The sequence below is a fragment of the Alligator sinensis genome, unplaced genomic scaffold (assembly GCF_000455745.1).
Source record: "Alligator sinensis unplaced genomic scaffold, ASM45574v1 scaffold181_1, whole genome shotgun sequence".
NCBI lineage: Eukaryota > Metazoa > Chordata > Crocodylia > Alligatoridae > Alligator > Alligator sinensis.
The window spans coordinates 1,491,245-1,509,856 of NW_005842022.1; the positions used below are offsets into that span (position 1 = coordinate 1,491,245).

Here is an 18,612-nt window from a genome sequence, read left to right on the forward strand (position 1 = left end):
ATATACCAATACCCACACACCCAATACACATATACATGTTACTAATTCGTATATCATGCACATGATGACACACACATATATATGTATAGTCACCAGTTTACACACATACAACCCACCTACACATGGGCACAGGTGAGTTCCTAACTTGGGTGGTACGGGGGTGGGTGGGTGTGTGTGTGTGTGTGTGTGTTTGGGGTACTTGGGATACCTGGGGGACGGTTAAGGTGAGAGAGTGAAAGTGTAGGGAGTGAAAGTAGCTGGGACTTGGATTAGAACTGGTAGACTAGAGAGAAGCTGAGCTGAGGAACTGAGGTTTGGGGTTGCTTTAGGTTAATGTGCCCTGGAGTTACTCAGAATCACCTGGTGCCAGAGTGGAAGCAAGGGAAAAAGCCCGGTGGCAAGGAGGAAACAGCCAGGAAAAAGAGAGGCAGAAAACTGGGAGATTGGGGCTGGAACCTGAGAGGCAGAAAGCTGGGAGATAGCTGGGAAATCAAGGAGGAGGGTCAGGAGGTCAGTAAGACAAAAATCCAACTTGGGGTTTCAAAATAACACGTTTATTAAACAGACAAGACACTACGCAGTCCCACCAAGTTATTGGTGTGTACACACACACACACACACACACACACACACACACATACACACAATGGTAGCAGGAGAGAAAAAGGCTTGGTGGAGGGGTGTGTAGGGATGAAGTCCAGGTTCTTTGCTTGGGGAAGGAAGGTGGGTGATAGCTACCTGTCCTGGGCTGAGAGTTGATCATTGATGGCTGGTCGGGGTCTTATCCAGCAAGGTGTTGTCCAGAGGGGGTCACTGGCAGGACTTCTGGGTGGATAGGTGGTGTGGCATGGTGCTGGTCCTGATGGAGAAGGCATCCCACTGGGTCTGTCTTCTCACCCCTTTTTTATAGGGGCAGACCTTCTATGACCCTAGTGGGAGGGGCATGCCCAGGCAAGGGTCAGCCCTGGTGTACTGAGCATGTGCACTCCAGGCGAGGATGTGCCGTTCCAGGTGTCTGTGTTGCAATAGTGGGTTGGCTGGTTTCTGTAGGGTCTTTGTCTTTCAAATGTTGGGTTTCTGTTCCGTCCCTGGGTGAGTCAGTGGAAGGCAATGGTCCTGTTGTTGTGCTGACGGTCCACTCATTGAGTTGATTATTCAGTAGAGGCCTGCTACCATTGTATCTCAAGCACCCTCATTCATCCCTATTCATTCAGGAACCAATTTATATGAGACTGGTTAGACATGAGTCATAGGTTTTACCCGGGCAGAGGACACAAGATGGAGGCTTGATGTACAAAATGGAAACTTGACATGACATAACTTGACATTATTTATGCTAACTTACACGTGTAGGCCTAAATCATATAGTATGAATAGAAAAAACAGTAAAATCAGTAAAACACTATAAACATAATAATTATACAATATAAAACAGTGAATCAAAGAAGGAGAGAGAAAAAAAAACTTGCTACAAAAATGCTAAAGCTTATCCTATGTCTTAACTTACTCATACTTATCTATAGGGAATAGAGAGGGAGAGAAAAAGTCAGAAATAGCTGGGGAAGGGAGGGAATGTATTTAAAAAAAAAACAAAAAAAAAAACTGGGGGTTTTGCTGCAGGATAGTCTGTAGAGGTCCGAACTTACCCTGCCTGCATAGCATCAACCAACATTTAATTCAGTATTTATGTTATACTCATGCTACAATTATTTTTACTCAGGTCTGCTTTAGTTCAAGATTTTCTAGTTTTCCTTTACCCAGGTAACCAAAATATTCAACCATAACAGATATATTACTAACATGGACCAGCAAGGAAATGGATCCTACCTTCTCTTTTTCTCCCATTAGATCTCAAACAAAATACTACAAAACAGTACAAAATCAAAAGAGTTTATTGCATATTTGTTGCATACTTTATCTCTCCAGTATCAGGCAAGCCATAAAATGTTGAAATGCACAATATGAGATCTACTGATATATTAGTCCAAGACCCTATACATCAACAGCTACTTGGCTGATTATACCATAGTATTATTTTCCAGGAACGTGTTTGCTGAATACTTTATTAACATCCAGGTCTAACTATTCTCCAGTAAATCTAATTTTGTTTTCTAGTTAAATAATGGAAGAGAAATCTAAAAGGAAAAAATTGCAAATAGCTAGAGAAATAAATAGCGTGGATTTAAGAAGTAAAACCAAACTTGATACTTTTTTATCAAATTACAAATCAGTGGTAAATATCTGGATTTAGTTGAAATGTGACATTGTTCCTCAGTAAATCTTACTTGAAAAATTAATCCAAATTGGATTGGACATGAGCTTTCTCACATGGATTGAAAACTCGCTTAGGGACTGTAAATTAAGATTAATGATAAATGGCATAGACTCCACAAGCTGTTGGCTGCTAAAATATGATGATATCGGAGACAAATAGTTTGTCATGAGATCACCATTCTTATTACAATTATTGATTTTTTTTTTTCTTTTAGTAGACGCAGGTTTAACCATGAGTAACACAGGTGAAACAAATGTAATGTTTGAGATGAATAAATATCTTTGGAAACATCCCACCTCCAAGTGGGTTCTTACTTTTGTGCCGCTGCATCAAACCCATGACCAAGAGGGAATTCATCTATCTCAAATGCTTACAACTCTTAGGAATTCATAAGGGGAGGGCCTTCACAGTTTCTTATTCATTTTAGGACAATTAATTTCTGATTGTTTTGGAAAAGGAATTTCCTTTATTTCTAGAGCATTGTCTCATTGCAACACATTTAAAATATAAGTCTCATAGGGCACCAGTACACATGATGGAGCTCTGCTCTGACGTGCTAATTAGCACATGTCAGAGCAGACTCAATTAAACAAGTCTGCTGTGAGTCTGTAGGAGCATGCTAATAGGCCTGTGCGAAGCAGCTAGTATTTGCTTCTGATTCGGCCGATTCGGGGGACAGTTATTCGAATCACTGTCCCAAATTGATTCAGCCGAATCTGATTTGGAGATTCGGCCGCTGCTGAATCGGCCAAATCTCCAAATCAAACGGGCCCCAGCTCACTCTCCCAGCCCTGTCAATGGCTGCCCCACCCAGTCCGTGTCCTGGCACTTAAAAAAAAAAGCCCCATGCTCATCGGCTCGTGCCAGGCAGAGGGGTGATCCCCACTTCCCTCACTTCCCCACACTTCATGGGGGGAGGCTCTGCTGCGAGCCCTCAGAGGCCCTGATGGCTGCTATATCAGCCAGTGAATGCAGGGCTTGCTTTTTTTTTTTGTTTGTTTGTTTTTTAAGTGCCAGGACACGGGCTGGGCAGGGCAACCATTAATGGGGCTGGGAGAGTGGGGTAGCAGGCAGGGGTCCCCCCGTGGTCCCATCCTTTTTCCCCCTACCCCTGCCACCTCCTACTTACCGGCATGGAGCCCGGGTCCAGCTCCCTGCGGCAGTGAGTGGGGGCTGCCTGAATCTCCAAATCTGCAAATCTTTTCTGAATCTATTTGGAGGCTTCAAATTGATTCAGACCTTTTTACTGGTCTCCTGATTCGATTCAGATTCAGAGATTTGGCCGCCAAATAAGAGTGAAACTCCTCCAAATCAAATCAGCAACCGAAGCTTCACACAGCCCTACACGCTAATACTCCAACAGCTTCCATGTCATGTGTAATCGGTGTCCCTGCATTTCAAAATGGTGGTGGGGGCACTTTAACTAAAGCTCGTCAAATAAACTTGAGTTAAAATGTGCCCACTGACATTCTGAAGCATGAGATGCTGACTACACATGACACTGCGGCCACTTTAATTAGAGGAGCTCTCAGAGCTGCTCTAATTAAAGCCCCCTCCCACCCCACCTTGGAGCACGTGTATAGATGCACATATATCCAGCATTTTTTTCACTGTTAGTATGCTACATACTTGTCTCTCTCATTAGAAAAAAGCAGTGTTTTGGAAGATGCTTTATTGTCAAACTCGTCAGAGAAATAGTTCCTTGAATTACAAACACTTGAGCTTTATCTTTGTGCTTATTTCTTTCCTAGCTTTTGGAACATACATAGTTCATTTGGTCACTGCATCTAGTGGCGTACCTTCTACATACTTCTCCCTAGACCTATATCCTAGTAAAACAGAAGGATTTAATTTGGTCTATTTTGGGGTCATTTGCATCTCGTTTATAATATTACAGCTGCTGTCGTGAAGCCCTGTGCCTTTCCTATTCGCAGGCTTTCCCAACCCTTTAGGTCCCTTTGCAGAATTTTGTTTTTTTGATGATTTTTCAGGATATTATTTTTGGCTTCTCCTTACTTCCAGGGTTCTTTATGCATTTTACATTAAACAGCCACTATGTAATTAATAAACAAACAAACAAACAAAAACAACCACCCCTCCTCCCTCGAAACAATCCTATCTCCAGAAACACGCACACAAAGTCCTGGTGAGATAGTTTGGAGCCCAGGATTTCACCCCCAAGGGAAGTACCTTAGCCACTATACTACAGACTCATGCTGCTTCTTGCTTGCTCTTCTTCTGGCTTCAGGACCTTGTATTTCTTTCTTCACAGCATTAAAGCTTCAACAGGATGGATGGAAAGTGCCCTTATCCCTACCTAGCTTATATCCTGATAGCTTGATAGAGCAGTCTCCTGAAGGACTTAGTTTACACAATGCTTCTTTTCACTGCCTTTCTTAGATTCCTATTTTTAAATCGTATTGAATGTCCCCTTTTTCTTTCTAAAGTGATAGGAAGAGCACAAAAGTTTCTGATCTATCTTCTCTGAGCCATGTTGAGGCCTCTCTTCAGGATCATTTCTAATTTTGGCTCAACTAAACTACCTATGGTCAGCTACAAATATTGATACCTCCCTACTCACCCACTTCAATATTGATACCCACTTTAAATATTGATACCTCCCTACTCAGCCAAGATTATCGGTGATTGTTGCAGGGCACTAACGTGTGTCTGCTCCTTTAAGGGCAGAAGCTGCCTAGAGAGAAGGCCCTAGGAGCCAGACAGAATCCCCACAGGTGCAGGTTGCTGTGACAGCAGGCTGATGAGGGAATTAGCTGGTCAGCTAACCAAAAGAAGGCAGGGCCCTGGGCGCACGTAAGCCCCAGGGCTGAGACTGAAGGTAGTTAGCACTCTGGCAGCAACCAGGGAGAAGAGCTCTTGCAGGAGCTCTATTCAGAGATGCTTGTTTGCCATTCTGCTGCTGGTAAGAGTGAGGGGCTCTAGGAACTCCTAAAGTATCTGAGGCTAGGGGCACGCATTGTTGAGGGAGAAATTTGCCCCTTAAAGCGGCAGAGTGACCTCCAATGTTGTTGTTGTTGTTAGTTGTTTCAGCTGGTGGACCGGGCTGAGGCTATTGGGGAGGAGGAGCCCTTATTGGGGCACACTAGGATGTAGAGCCCAGCAGCAGTGAGGGCATGCAGACAGGGCTGCTGAGAGCTCAGCATCAAGGGGCTCATAGACAGGGGCGCAGAGAGCCCAACCCCAGTGAGGGTACGTAGACAGGGGCCAAGGGCCCAGTGACGACAGAAGGCCAAGCTAGATTAAGGCCCCAGAGGGACAACATTTGAATACCACCTGCGAGGCATGGGGCATGGTAAAGGGGTGGTTTTGGAGCCACGCATCTAGCCCATAAGGCTTGGGGTGTCCTGCCTTTATGTAGAGCAGGACCCAGAAAGGGGTCTAAGAACGTAGACCAGGGGCAGGCAATTATTTCGGGTGGAGGACCTCTTACCCACTTTTGGCAAGCTGTCAAGGACCGCCTGGGTAGCCCCGCCCCTTTACAGGTGCTCAGCCCCTTGGTCAACATCTTGGGACCAATGTCCCAATGTCTTGGGACCAATGTCTCAGGGTCAGCTCCGGTGGGGCCCAGAGCAGGATGCAGGCTGGCAGGGATCTGTGGAGCTGGGTTGGGCTGCACCAGCAGTGAGAGGGGAGAGCTGGCCTGGCTCCATAGAGCCCCTGCTGGCCGAGACCCTGTACTCCTGCTGCCCTGCTCTGGGCCCTGCCGGCACTGTACCTGGGACACTGGTGTGGGCCCCATGTACCTACCCGCTCCCAGTGCCCCCTCAGTTCCGTGGTACAGGTGGGGGGCAGTGTGAAGCCCCGACCCCCCTGCTGTGTGGCAAGGAAGGAGCTGGTGCTGTGTGTGGGGAAAAGTGGTCCCTCCCCCGCCCTGTGGCTGGCACTCCTTGCTGCAGCCACTTGCAGCACACGCGGGGCTGTCCTGAGCAGGGACAGACAGCCTCAGGCAGGCTGCAGAGTGGGGTGCTGGCCACGGGGTGGGCGAGGGGCCGCTTCTCCTGTCCTCAGCACCAGCTTGTAACCTGCCCCCACTGCCAGCCTGGGCTCCACACCAGCTCCTGGCTCACCCGTTGGGGCTGCGCACGGCGGCAGCAGCTGCAACCTCCCCCACTTGCCGCACCAGGCAGTGTTTGCCACTGCTGCCTCTGGGCTGCCTAGCGCACAAGCTCCAGGTGGGCATCTGCAGCAAACACTGCTTAGCACAGCAAGCGGGTGGGGGCGGGGCTGCAGCTGCTCCCACCGTGTGCAGCCCTGACAGGCGGGCCTAGAGCCAGTGTGGGTCCCAGGCTGGCAGCAGGGGCAGGTTACAAGCTGGTGCTGAGCATGGGAAAAGCAGCCCCTACCCCAGTGCGTGGCCAGTGCCCCACGCTGCAGCCGCTCGCAGCCCATGTGGTGACAGGAACCAAAGACAGATAGATAAATATTAATTTTTCTAAATTTTTTAGAGGCCCCGCTGGCCAGAAAGGATGGCCTCGTGGGCTGGATCTTGCCCATGGGCCGTATTTTGCCCACCCCTGACATAGACAGTTTAGTGGGGTCCACCAGGACCATGACTGCATAGCAACTTGAGGGCAGCCTCCCATCTACTATCTATTATCTTAACCATCAAGATGTAGCAGGAAAAATTAGAAGTTGTCCATAGGGCAAAGCTGGTACGGTCACAGGGCCCTAGGGGCATCACGGCCATCTCTAGGGACCCTACCCCATGACAGTGATTTAATCCTATCTTTGTTTTTCTTTTCTAGCTAGGTTTAATACATGGTGATATTTGCCTTTAATTCCACAACTACTTAGCTTTTTTTTTAGTGGACTTCTAATGCACATCTTTGTTGAAGACTTCTGGAATTCTAAAAGATATCTGGTGGTACTCTTTTTATCGACACAGTCTAAAATTCTAATAGGTGAATGAAATACATTACATCCCTTTGCATAAACCAAACTAGCTGGGCCCTCTCATACCATGATATTTTGGATGAGTTCTTGATCTGTTTTTAATTGTTATTTCAACCAGCTTACCATAAATTTGCTACTCTGTAGTTCTCTAGAACTTTTTTTTTTAGCAGCCAAATTCCTATATATTTAAACAGTTTAAAAATATTGGTATGCCTGGCAACTTACTGCATTTTACATTTTCAGTTTGGTTCAGTACCTGTTTTAACATTTTATTCCCTGAGAATACCTCATTTTAGGTACCAGAAAAGAGCATGTTTTGAGGCAGATCTCAAACCAGTGTTATTGGTAGTGAAACCCGATAGAAAATAATGCCACTTCTCAACAATTGTTCCTTTAAAGCATGCTATCGGTTTTTTCAGGTTTTCTAATTCTGAGAAATTTTATGTTGTTGTTTTGTTTTTACTTCTTTAGCTGTTTGCTCTTCAAAATCCATTTTTTGTCCCTGATTTTCTTATTGCCCAATGTAATTTGTGAGACCTGATTTATTAATTAGATTTCCAAATTTTGAAGGTTTCGTTTTGGCCATGTAGATTTGCCTTGTTAATCATATTGATTGGCTCATTGTTGACTCTTTTTTTTTCTTTTTGTTCAATTCCTTTTGTTCTGAGACTTTGTTACTGGTTGTTTTTATTTAAGTAGATACATCTAATTATTTTCTGTGCTACATATATGAGTTTGGGTTTTTTTACTTTTTTGACTAGTCTTGGACATCTTACTGCTAAAGTTTAGTGTCACTTTTGTAGGTACTCTGCTAAATATAATTATATGGTAGTCAGTATATCAATTTAGCTACATAGTTTTTTAAATAAACTTTGTCCTATTACTTAAGGCTAAGACTGGAGTGGCCTTTCCTCTTGTGTGGAACAGCGTGAGATATTCCAAGAAACAGTCACTTAATGTTGAGAGGGTGCTTCTTTAAACTTTTTGCATTGTGCCATTTGACCAATGGTTGTTTTGTGGTTGTATGAAGCCCCTCATACAGTTTTACATCACTGCAGCTCTGTATTTGCATCCATACAGATTTAACTGTGCTGTCTTCTAATCTTAAGCTTTTACGTTGCTAAATTCTGCAGAATCTTTTATATGAAGGGCTGCTTCTTCAGCTCTTTTGCCTAGTCTTAATTTCAGACGACATAATTTGGTGTGCAGAGCCTTGGCGCGCGCACAAATAACTGGACTCTTGATCAGTTGCACTCATTTGCACATTATTGACACTATCGGCAGGACCCTTTTATTCAGACTTTGAAGTTCTCTGGGCCACCTGTAGGAAGATTTACTAAAAAGGACTGGAGGGCTTTTAAGTATTCTCCAAAACTTGATGATTTTTGGTGAACCTGTTGCAGATTTTATGTCCCAGGCATGCTTGGTCCTTGCTCAAACAAACAACACAGTAATTTTGTATATATGTCAGTAATGGACAGTCTCAGGACAGTTGATGCAGTTTTGAATCTGCTCCATCAAACAAGAGAAAAGACGGACACAATACATTTCCTATTAGCCCAGCATGCTTTGGTGAAAAATACCAAACAAATAAATTGCTTCCTATATAAATGTTCTTATCTTTTCAGTTTTCCCTGGAAGGCCTCCTCTTACTGTTTTATTACATTTGTATTCAAGTAGGTATTTGGTAAAAGCATTGGAGCTAAAGTATAAGTGACTTTAGATGCTTGCAGGTGAGATGGGCAGCCATTTATATCCTGCAAATGGAATTAGCTATTTGCCAAATCTCATTGACTTCAATTAAAGGCACTACTTGAGATGACTTAAATGTGCTTGCTATTTCAGCCAGAAACAAGCTGGTCTCAGCTTTTTTTTTTACCTTATTAATGCAGGTTGCCTTACTCAGAGCTACTCTTGGCCTCTGCTTAGCTGTTTGTACCTTAATAAAGCTTGCTACACTGTTATCCTGAGTACCTTGCTCTAATAGCAGTTTTGAAATGGGGCTACTAAAACTACCACATAGACTGGGACTGAGATAGGCTACACCAGTGGTACTCAACCTTTTGGGGCTGCAGGGTGGATCAGACCCTCTGCATCAGAATCAGGCTGTGCAATGCCTTTTTTGGCCCTATGCCCCCAATCAGCACTGTGCTGCCAGATTGGGTCCCAAACTATCTCCATTCACCTCCCTGTGGCCCATGCTGCTGGATTGGGTCCTGCAATGCTTTTCTTGGTCCTTTGCTACCACCTTGAGGTCTTGTGCTGTAGGCTAAGGCTCTGCACTGCCTCCAACCAGCCCCTATGTGCCCAGGTCAGGCCCCAGGCATACCAATCCAGCATGCTATCTGGCTTGGGGGTTCCCTATAGGTCCCAACATTTGGCAGGAGAGTGGCAGTTAGTGTCACTACTACCCTGCTGCCAAATTTGGGGATTTTTGGGGACTTCTGTCAGCCAAGGGACATGGCTCTGTGAACTGAATCTGGCCTGTGAGCCAGGGGTTGAGCAGCTGTGGGCTACACAGATTAACTGCCCACCCCACATCAAAGTTAATTTTCTGTATGCCCAATGAGCCCACTATATACAGCTTAGACTGGACATCGTATTTTCTCAAATCCAAGATAAGGTTTTTTCCACCAGTCAGGATGGGGAGTGAGGGGGGAGGGGAAGGGAAGCCGTGTCTTAGATATAAATATCAGCCTGGGGCTGACAGCTACAGCTTTGGCCCCCAGCCCTGGGTTGAAGCTGGACTCGAGACACCACTTGTCCCAGGCTGGAATGATTTGTTTGGCAAGGGAGGGGGCACACAGCCAGGAGAAGTGCAGGAGAGACTGGGGGGAGCCTTCAACCTGCCCTCCTACCCCTTGCCTTCCCCCTCCCCGCTTACATTCTGCTCTGGCTCTGGTCCATCCTAGCCCTGACCCTGCCCAGCCAGGAGCTTCCATTTCTCCCAGGTTGGGCTGGACTGTGGCTAGGCTGGAGCCACACCAATGATGAGTGTCCTAATTCAGAGTGCTGCTGATATGGTGGGGAGGTATTTGTGGGGGGCAAGCTTGGGCAGTGTGTGGGGGGCAGGCTGCAGGAGGGAGCAAGGGGTAGAGGAGGTGGGGGTTGGCCTGTGTTAGGGGTGTATTCTTCTGACTGCCCCAGAGGAGCAGAGCTTCACCAGAAGGTAAGGGGGGCAGACTTCAGCAGGGGGAAGCAGGTAGGGGAGGCAGAGACTGGTGGGGTAGGCATAGCTATTGGGGATTAGTGGGCAGGGGGTGGGGGGTAGGCAGTGGGTGCAGGCAGTACAGAGAAGCAGGTGATGGGGAGCAGGCATGGGGGAGGACAAGGGGCAGGGAAGGAAGTGGCAGGGGTCTGGCCCCTCACCCCCCACTGCTGCTTTCCCTGCCATAGCAACGGGACAGTATGGGGCAGGGAGGGGACACAGTGGAATTTAAGATGACGTTCCACTAATTAGGTTCTATATATGGAAAATTATAACAAATTTATAATTTTCTATGTATAGATTCAATTAGTGGGGTGGGAGGTCCTACATGCAAAGTTCTTCTGGATTCAGATAAATATAGTATAGGTTTTCCAGTAAGTAATTCTGTATATTTCAGTTAATAGCATAATTTATAGAAGTGATGTAATATATCACATTCAAACTGGATTTTTTATAACATTAAGGAAAAGGAGAGAGAGATGCATATATCAGGCCACAACCAAGTTATTTGAAAATGTGTGCATATTCAACAAAGTAAGAATGATTGCTTAAAATTTGTTTAGAAAATAAACAGAAATGTCTTCCAGTGAAACTGGAATGGAACAGCACAAGACTTCAGTACCTCCTATGTACTATTCTTTCATCTACTATTCTGACACTGTTCTCTAAAACATTAAAATATAAAGTGAATAATTATCAAGTGTTTTATTTATTGACCTTCAGCAGCATATAGCATTCTGTTCACTTTTATGAGCATGTTACCTTCCTCAGTCAGTTGCTTCCTTGTTCGTGCACATTTCTGAATCTCTCACTCAAGAATGTTTGATCTCAGTTATTCTGCTACAGTGATATTAGTCTGTGTTATTCAGAAGCCCCCCTTCCAGTCTAATGTTTCTATGTTACATACAAGAAATTTGTACACTTTTTTTAGCCTACCAATCTAAAATGTTAAAAATAAAAAAGCGTAAGTATGTAGAAGTATTAAAACATTTTTATTTCATCTGTTTTTCTGAGTCTCTTACTACTAGAAATAGAGCCCATTTTGCTAAAATACACATTTCGTCTGCTAATCTTGAATCCATTTGTTGGAGGTATAAACAAAGAAGATACCTGTTTCCTTAAACTTCGGTTGAACAATCCTAAAAAAGCACTGGCTTAAAGATTATACAATTAATGAATATTCAAATTGTTTGCAGGACCATTCATCTAATGCCATATTTACCGGTATACCATATGTAGTCTTTCCATCCAAAATGAATTCTCCAAAATTGAGGTCATTATCATAAATGATAAACCTCATTTTTTTTTCTTTACTGGAGAAGAAACAGGGTGGAATAGAGCAAGCGGACACTATCACTCATGACAGCTAATATGGCTACTACTTATTCTTAGAGCTATAGGGGAAGAATCCACTGTTAGCCTTGATAAAGCAGTAGCTGTTGACTGAAGAGCCACTGAGGGTGACTAAGCTGTTTTATGTAGTCTGTAATATCTTGATGAGGATTGCAGTATGGAAGCAACAGTATTGAGTTCCTTTATTAATAGGAACTAATATGAAGAATATTACAATAAGAAAGCAACAGTATTGAGACTGCTCCTGCAAGAGACTGGGGCCTAGCCTTGTTGCCATCCTGCCATGCCAGGAAGTTCCTACTGTCTTGCCCAGACTGTTTCCTGGGATGCCATGCTTTCTGGACACTATGTTCCAGGAGGATTTATTACGTTAGTCATGGTCAGGGGAAAAAAATGGACTCGTAGAACCATAGAAAATTGGGTTGGAAGGGACCTCAGGAGGTCATTTAGTCCAGTCCTGTACTCAAAGCAGGATCATCCCCAACTATATCATCCCAGCAAAGGCTTTGTCTAGCCAGGTCTTAACAAAGACCTTTGACACCGTCTCTCACCCCATCCTAATTAATAAGCTAGGCGACTGTGGCATAGATGCCTACACAGTCAGATGGATTGCAGATTGGCTGAAGGGTCGCACTCAGAGGGTGGTGGTGGATGGATCATACTCGACTTGGGGGGAGGTGGGTAGTGGAGTCCCCCAGGGCTCGGTCCTGGGGCCTGCGCTGTTCAATTTCTTCATCAGTGATCTTGATGTTGGGGTGGAAAGCAACCTGTTTAAATTCGCTGATGACACCAAAATTTGGGGGGAGGTGAGCACGCTAGCAGGGAGAGAGAGATTGCAGAAGGATCTGGATAGGTTACAGGGGTGGACAAACAGGAACAGGATGTGTTTCAATACGGACAAGTGCAGGGTGCTGCACTTGGGTAGTAGGAACCAGCAGCACACTTATACGATGGGGAACTCCCTACTTGAGAGCATGGAGGCGGAAAGGGATCTTGGTGTCATTATTGACTCCAAGATGAACATGGGCCGACAATGCGAGGTCATGGTTGGCAGGGCTAACCGGACCTTGTCGTGCATCCACAGGTGCATCTCGAGTAGAGCCAGGGAGGTGATCCTCCCCCTCTATGCGACGCTGGTCAGGCCGCAGCTGGAGTATTGTGTCCAGTTCTGTGCGCCCCATTTCAGGAGGGATGTGGACAACATGGAGAGGGTCCAGAGGAGGGCCACCCGCATGATCCGGGGACAACAGGGCAGACCCTACAGTGAGAGACTGCGGGACCTGAACCTATTCAGCCTCCACAAGAGAAGGCTGAGGGGGGACCTGGTGACCGTCTATAAACTCACTAGGGGGAACCAGAAGGGTTTGGGGGAGACGCTGTTTCCCCTAGCCCCCGCTGGCATAACAAGGAGTAATGGGCACAAGTTGATGGAGAGGAGGTACAGATTGGACATCCGAAAAAACTACTTCACAGTTAGGGCGGCTAGGAGCTGGAACCAACTTCCAAGGGAGGTGGTGCTGGCCCCTACCCTGGGGATCTTTAAGAAGAGGCTGGATACCTACCTGGCTGGATCCAACAATGGAGAGTCCACAGCCTTTCTGGGTAGCCTATTTCAGTGCTTTACTACCTTCCTAGTGAGAATTTTTCCTAAACTTCCCTTGCTGTAACTTGAGATCATTGCTTCTTGTTCTGTCATCTGCCACTAAAAACAGTTACTCTATCCTCTTTGGGACCACCCTTCAAGTAGTTGAAGGCTGCTATTAAATCCCCTTTCAGTCTTCTCTTTTCTAGACTAAGCCCAATTCCCTCAGCCTCTCCTCAGAAGCCATGTGTACAAGCCCCTAACCATTTTCACTGCCCTCCACCTCTCCAATTTGTTCTATATCCTTTCTGTAGTGGGGAGTCCAGAACTGGACACAGTATTACAGATGTGGCCTCACCAGTGCTGAACAGAGGGGAAGAATCACTTTCATTGATCTCATGGCAATACTCTTACTAACGTGGCACAGTATGCCACTAGCTTTCTTGACAACACAAAAAAGGCCCAAAAAACTAACGCTGTTAGTTTATATTCAGCTTATTGCCCACTGTAACCCCCAGATCCTTTTCTGAAGAGCTGCTGCTTAGCCAGTCAGTCTCCAGCCTGTACCAGTGCATGGAATTGTTCTGTCCTAAGTGCAGAACTTTGTACTTCTCCTTATTGAACCTTATGAGATTTATTTCGGTCCACTTCTCCAATTTGCTGAGGTCTCTTTGAATCCTAGCCCAACCCTCTTACTACTCCCCCGGCTTGGTGTCATCTGTAAATTCCTACAGCACTCCACTTGATACTGGCAGCTGACTAGACATCAAGCCATTGATTACTACCTTCCGAGCCTGATCCAGCCAGTTTTCTATCCACCTTACAGTCCATTCATCCAACCTGTGCTTCTTTATCTTGCTCGTGAGAATACTTGGAGAGACTATGTCAAAATCTTGCTAAAGTCAAGGTATATCTCCTCCACTGCTCTTCCTGCATCCACAGAGCCAGTCATCTCATCATAGAAGGCAATCAGATTTTTCAAGTATAACTTCTTCTTGGTGAATCCATTCTGACTGCTCCTAATCACCTCCTTCTCTTCCAATTGCTTAGCGATGGATTCCTTGAGGATCTGCTCCATGATTTATCCAGGGATGGAAGTGAGGCTGACCAGACTGTAGTTCCTTGGAACCTCCTTCTTCCCTTTCTTAAAGATGGACACTATATAAAAGATGCCCTTTTCCAATCATGCAGGACCTTTCCCAATCACCACAAGTTTTCAAAGATAATAGCCAGTGCTTCTGCAACCAGGTCAGCCAACTCCCTTAGCATCCTTGAGTGTGTCACATCCAGCCCCATAGACTTGCACACATCCATCTTTTTTCTAAATAGGCCCTAACCTATTTTTTCACCACTTTTGGCTGCTCATCTCCTTTCCAGACTGTGCTGCCAGGTGCAGTGGTCCAGGAGCTGAATTTGCCTGTGGACTCTGAGGTGAAAAAGGCATTGAGTATTTCAGAAGAATTTATATAGGTTTCTAAATATTGTGCCTTCCAAAAACAAAGGGTGCCTGTAGGTGTGCAGGGAGTTGCTAAGATGCACTATAATTACAGCGTGTCTTGAGCAGACTCAGTTAATTGAATCTGCTGGAGCGTGCTAATTAGCATGCTCCAGCAGCCTCCATGTCTCATGTATCATAGTTTCATAGTTGGTAGGGTTGGAAGGGACCTGAGCAGATCATCAAGTCCGACCCCCTGCCATGGCAAGAAGAAGTACTGGGGTCAAACAACCCCAACGAGGTGTTCATCTAACCTCCTCTTAAAGACCCCCAGGGTAGGAGCCAGCACCACTTCGCTTGGAAGTTGGTTCCAGATCCTAGCGGCCCTGACAGTGAAGTAATGCCTTCTGATGTCTAGTTTGAATCTACCCTCTGCCAGCTTGTCACTGTTATTTCTAGTCACTCCTGGGAGTGCTCAGGAGAACAGGGACTCCCCCAATGCCTGCTGGTCCCCTCTGACTAGTTTGTAACAGGCCACTAGATTCCCCCTTCAGCCTTCTCTTGTGGAGGCTGAACAGGTTCAGGTCCCTCAGCCTCTTCTCATAGGGCCTGCCCTGCTGCCCCCGATCATGCGGGTGGCCCTTTTCTGAACCCTCTCAATGCTGTCCACATCTCTCCTGAAGTGTGGCGCCCAGAACTGGATGCAGTACTCCAACTGCAGCCTGACCAGTGCCGCATAGAGGGGGAGGATCATCTCCTTGGACCTGCTTGAGATGCATCTGTGGATGCATGACAAGGTGTGGTTGGCCCTCCTGACCGCGTCCCCACACTGTCGGCCCATGTTCATTTTGTCATCAATAATGATTCCAAGATCCCTTTCTGCCTCTGCACTAACAAGAAGGGAGTTCCCCAGCCTGTAGGTATGCTGCTGGTTCTTCCTCCCCAGGTGCAGCACCTTGCACTTGTCAGGGTTGAAACCCATCCTGTTCTCATCTGCCCACCCCTGTATCCTGTCCAGATCAAATTGCAGCCTGTTCCTCCATTCTAGCGTGCCCACATCCCCCCACATCTTAGTGTCATCAGCAAATTTGAATAGGGTGCTTTTTACCCCCTCATCCAAGTCACTGATGAATCATCCCCATGCTTCTAAATGGTAGTGAGGCACTTCAACTAAAGCTCATTCAACCCTGCCATTTTGAAGGTCAGGGATGCCAATACACTGCAGGCACTTTAATTAGAGTGGCTCTCAGAGCCACTCTAATGAAAGCATCCCCTGCTTCATCCCTGGAGCATGTGTAATAATGCCCCAGAGTGGTTGTTTTATTTGGGGGCATGTTGTATGTGAGAAAATACAGCAGTAAACAGGATGAAAATATATTTAGATCCAATTTTTGTATTGTCTGTGTTACAAATTTGTCCCTTGGTGAATGGATATCGCTGAGTGGACATGGGTATGCAAATTAAGAAACTGCTTAAACACTTTTCAAAGTGTTTAGTCAGGGACTGGGTCTTTTTTGTGTAACCACCAGTGTTTAGCCCCTTAAAGCTACACATGCCTTGAAATCAGCATAAAGCTTAAGACACCCTTGAAAAGTAAGAGCATCTGGGCAAAAGCTAAGTGCTCTTATACTGTTCCTTTGTCTTTGCTTTCCCAAGGATAGCTCCACTTCCTCACAGCAGGACTATCACTCAACTCAAGAGATTTAGGAAGAGGGGGCTGTCTCAGGCAAAACTTCCCATTGCAAGTGCATCTAGTTCCCAAGGAATATAATTATATGTACTATACAAACAGTTTCTTCTCCCTCCTCAAGTTCTTCTGAAGAATGATGAAGACTGTAATTCGAACAGACTTCAGAGATTCATGAAATTGGGGAGAATGCTGCAGAGCTCCAATTCCCTTGGAGGTCTTTATCCATAGTATGCTAATTTTTGTATTGCATATTGCAAGGTATCACTTTTGCCCTATATTTTGAGATATATTTCACAGTATTTTTGGTAAAGGCTCTTCTTTTTAATTTTTCAAGTAATTAGGTGTCTGTAATATAATGATGTAATAGAAGAAATTTTATTTCAATAAATATACCTTAAAAGACTATTAACTAATATTCAGAATGCAGTGTATAGCTATATTCTTCCAGAATCTTTGCATTTACCTTATTGTATGCATAAATGGATTTCTACCTCTCTGCTTATGACTACAGTTTGTTTTACTTGTGGGAGGACTATGTATTGACTGATCTTTAAAATCTTGATAATAAAATATAGTGGATAATGATATTTCTTTCAAGTGTAATGCATCTAGAGAATGCATATTTTCTTTTCAGGTAACTAAATCCAATACAGAGATTACTGAAGGAAGTCCAGCAGAAAGCTACTGCCAAGAGGACTGTGTTGTTATTGATGGAATAGCTTTCAGGGTGGTGGATTGTATTGAGAATATAACAAATAAGTTTAAAGAAATAGATTCTCTGATGGCTGAATTCCAAAATGTTTAATTCTGAAACTAACTCACAAACAGAATAACCAGCCCTATCAGGATACTCACATATTGTCTATCCCACTCCGCCCCACCGCCTATATTCATAGGCTTAAATAAGTGAATGCTATACAAAGAATTCAAAGGTAATTTAATGTTAAGTATTAACTGATAACACTTCTAACAAAATAATGGTATATTTTGAAGTGAATAGTTGTTTAAAACGTAAATATACATTTATACTGTTTTCCTAATTTCATAGAATATTTTTGTTAAGGTTTGAAACAAGTTATAGATACTGAAAGTGTATCTGTCTTTATAAAATAAAGGTAGATAAACTTATTGTGTTGATTCTGAACACTTCTTGAATTCTCAAGGCATTTTGACAAGATGGTGCACCTTTCGGATATTCAGAAAGAAGTTATTTAAGTAAATCCTCCGGTAGTCATGAATAATCTTAGCTATGCAGCTTTATCCAATATGAAACAGTGATGGGGTTTGTTAGTCCTTTGATCCTCATATACAAGTCTCAGTTGATTGTACTGAGCTCAAATTTAGATCTGGGTAATTCAGCTATGGAGACTATCTTCTGTTCCTAAAATACTTCTTCCTGACAGTAACCACATTATGTATTTTGGAATTAGGTATACCCTGCATATACAATAACCCTCTATCTCAGTAGTCGGAAAATAATGTTGAAAAGTATGGAAAAAGAAAAAAAATCCCACACAAAATACTAAAATAATAGGGAGAGGTCAAAGCACACCCAATGTAAATAAACCAAATGTTCATTAGTTGAAACAAAGGACAAAGTAGAATAAGAAAAAAACAGAATGATGCAAATACAGTTTCAGCATTGGAGATTAAAGTGTTTTAATGTTATTTTGGTAAAAGAATATGAACTTGTCCAAAAACATGATTTTTGTTAAAAGTTGTCCACAATGTAAAAGATATATTTTAAAATATTACTTGCTTATAAAACACTTTTTTTTCAAAAATAATAAAAGTGTTAACAAAACTGTCATAATTTGTTTTTATTTTCAGGCAAACTATTTTTAAAGTTAATAACTTTTTGATGTTTATGATCTAAAATTTGAAAATAGCAGTTTGGAAAAACTTCATTTTTAAGGTGCTGTTTCACATTTAAAATATTTATAAATTTTAACATTTAAAAGTAAAACATTTAAAAGTTTTATAAATTTTCCATTAATGAGGCTCACATTTTGAGTATAGACTTATTGACTATAAATACACCCACTTAAAAATGAACCCAAAAAAAGGGGGAAGGTGAAGATTTAACATTATTCACTGCTAGATGAAACCTTGAACTACCTAGAGGGCTTGCAGTGGACTTCAGTAGGTCATAATT

The 18,612-nt window shown here is 44.0% G+C and overlaps 1 protein-coding gene across 1 annotated transcript in view; it reads left to right on the top strand.

The window, feature by feature from the left end:
* Positions 1 to 17,334, top strand: part of ZCWPW2 (zinc finger CW-type and PWWP domain containing 2) — a 132,990-nt gene extending 115,656 nt beyond the window's left edge. Inside the window, 1 exon segment of the mRNA XM_025202353.1 lies at positions 17,092 to 17,334. Coding sequence (XP_025058138.1) covers positions 17,092 to 17,262 — 171 coding nt within the window. The 3' untranslated portion in view covers positions 17,263 to 17,334.
* The last annotated feature ends 1,278 nt before the right edge of the window (positions 17,335 to 18,612 follow it).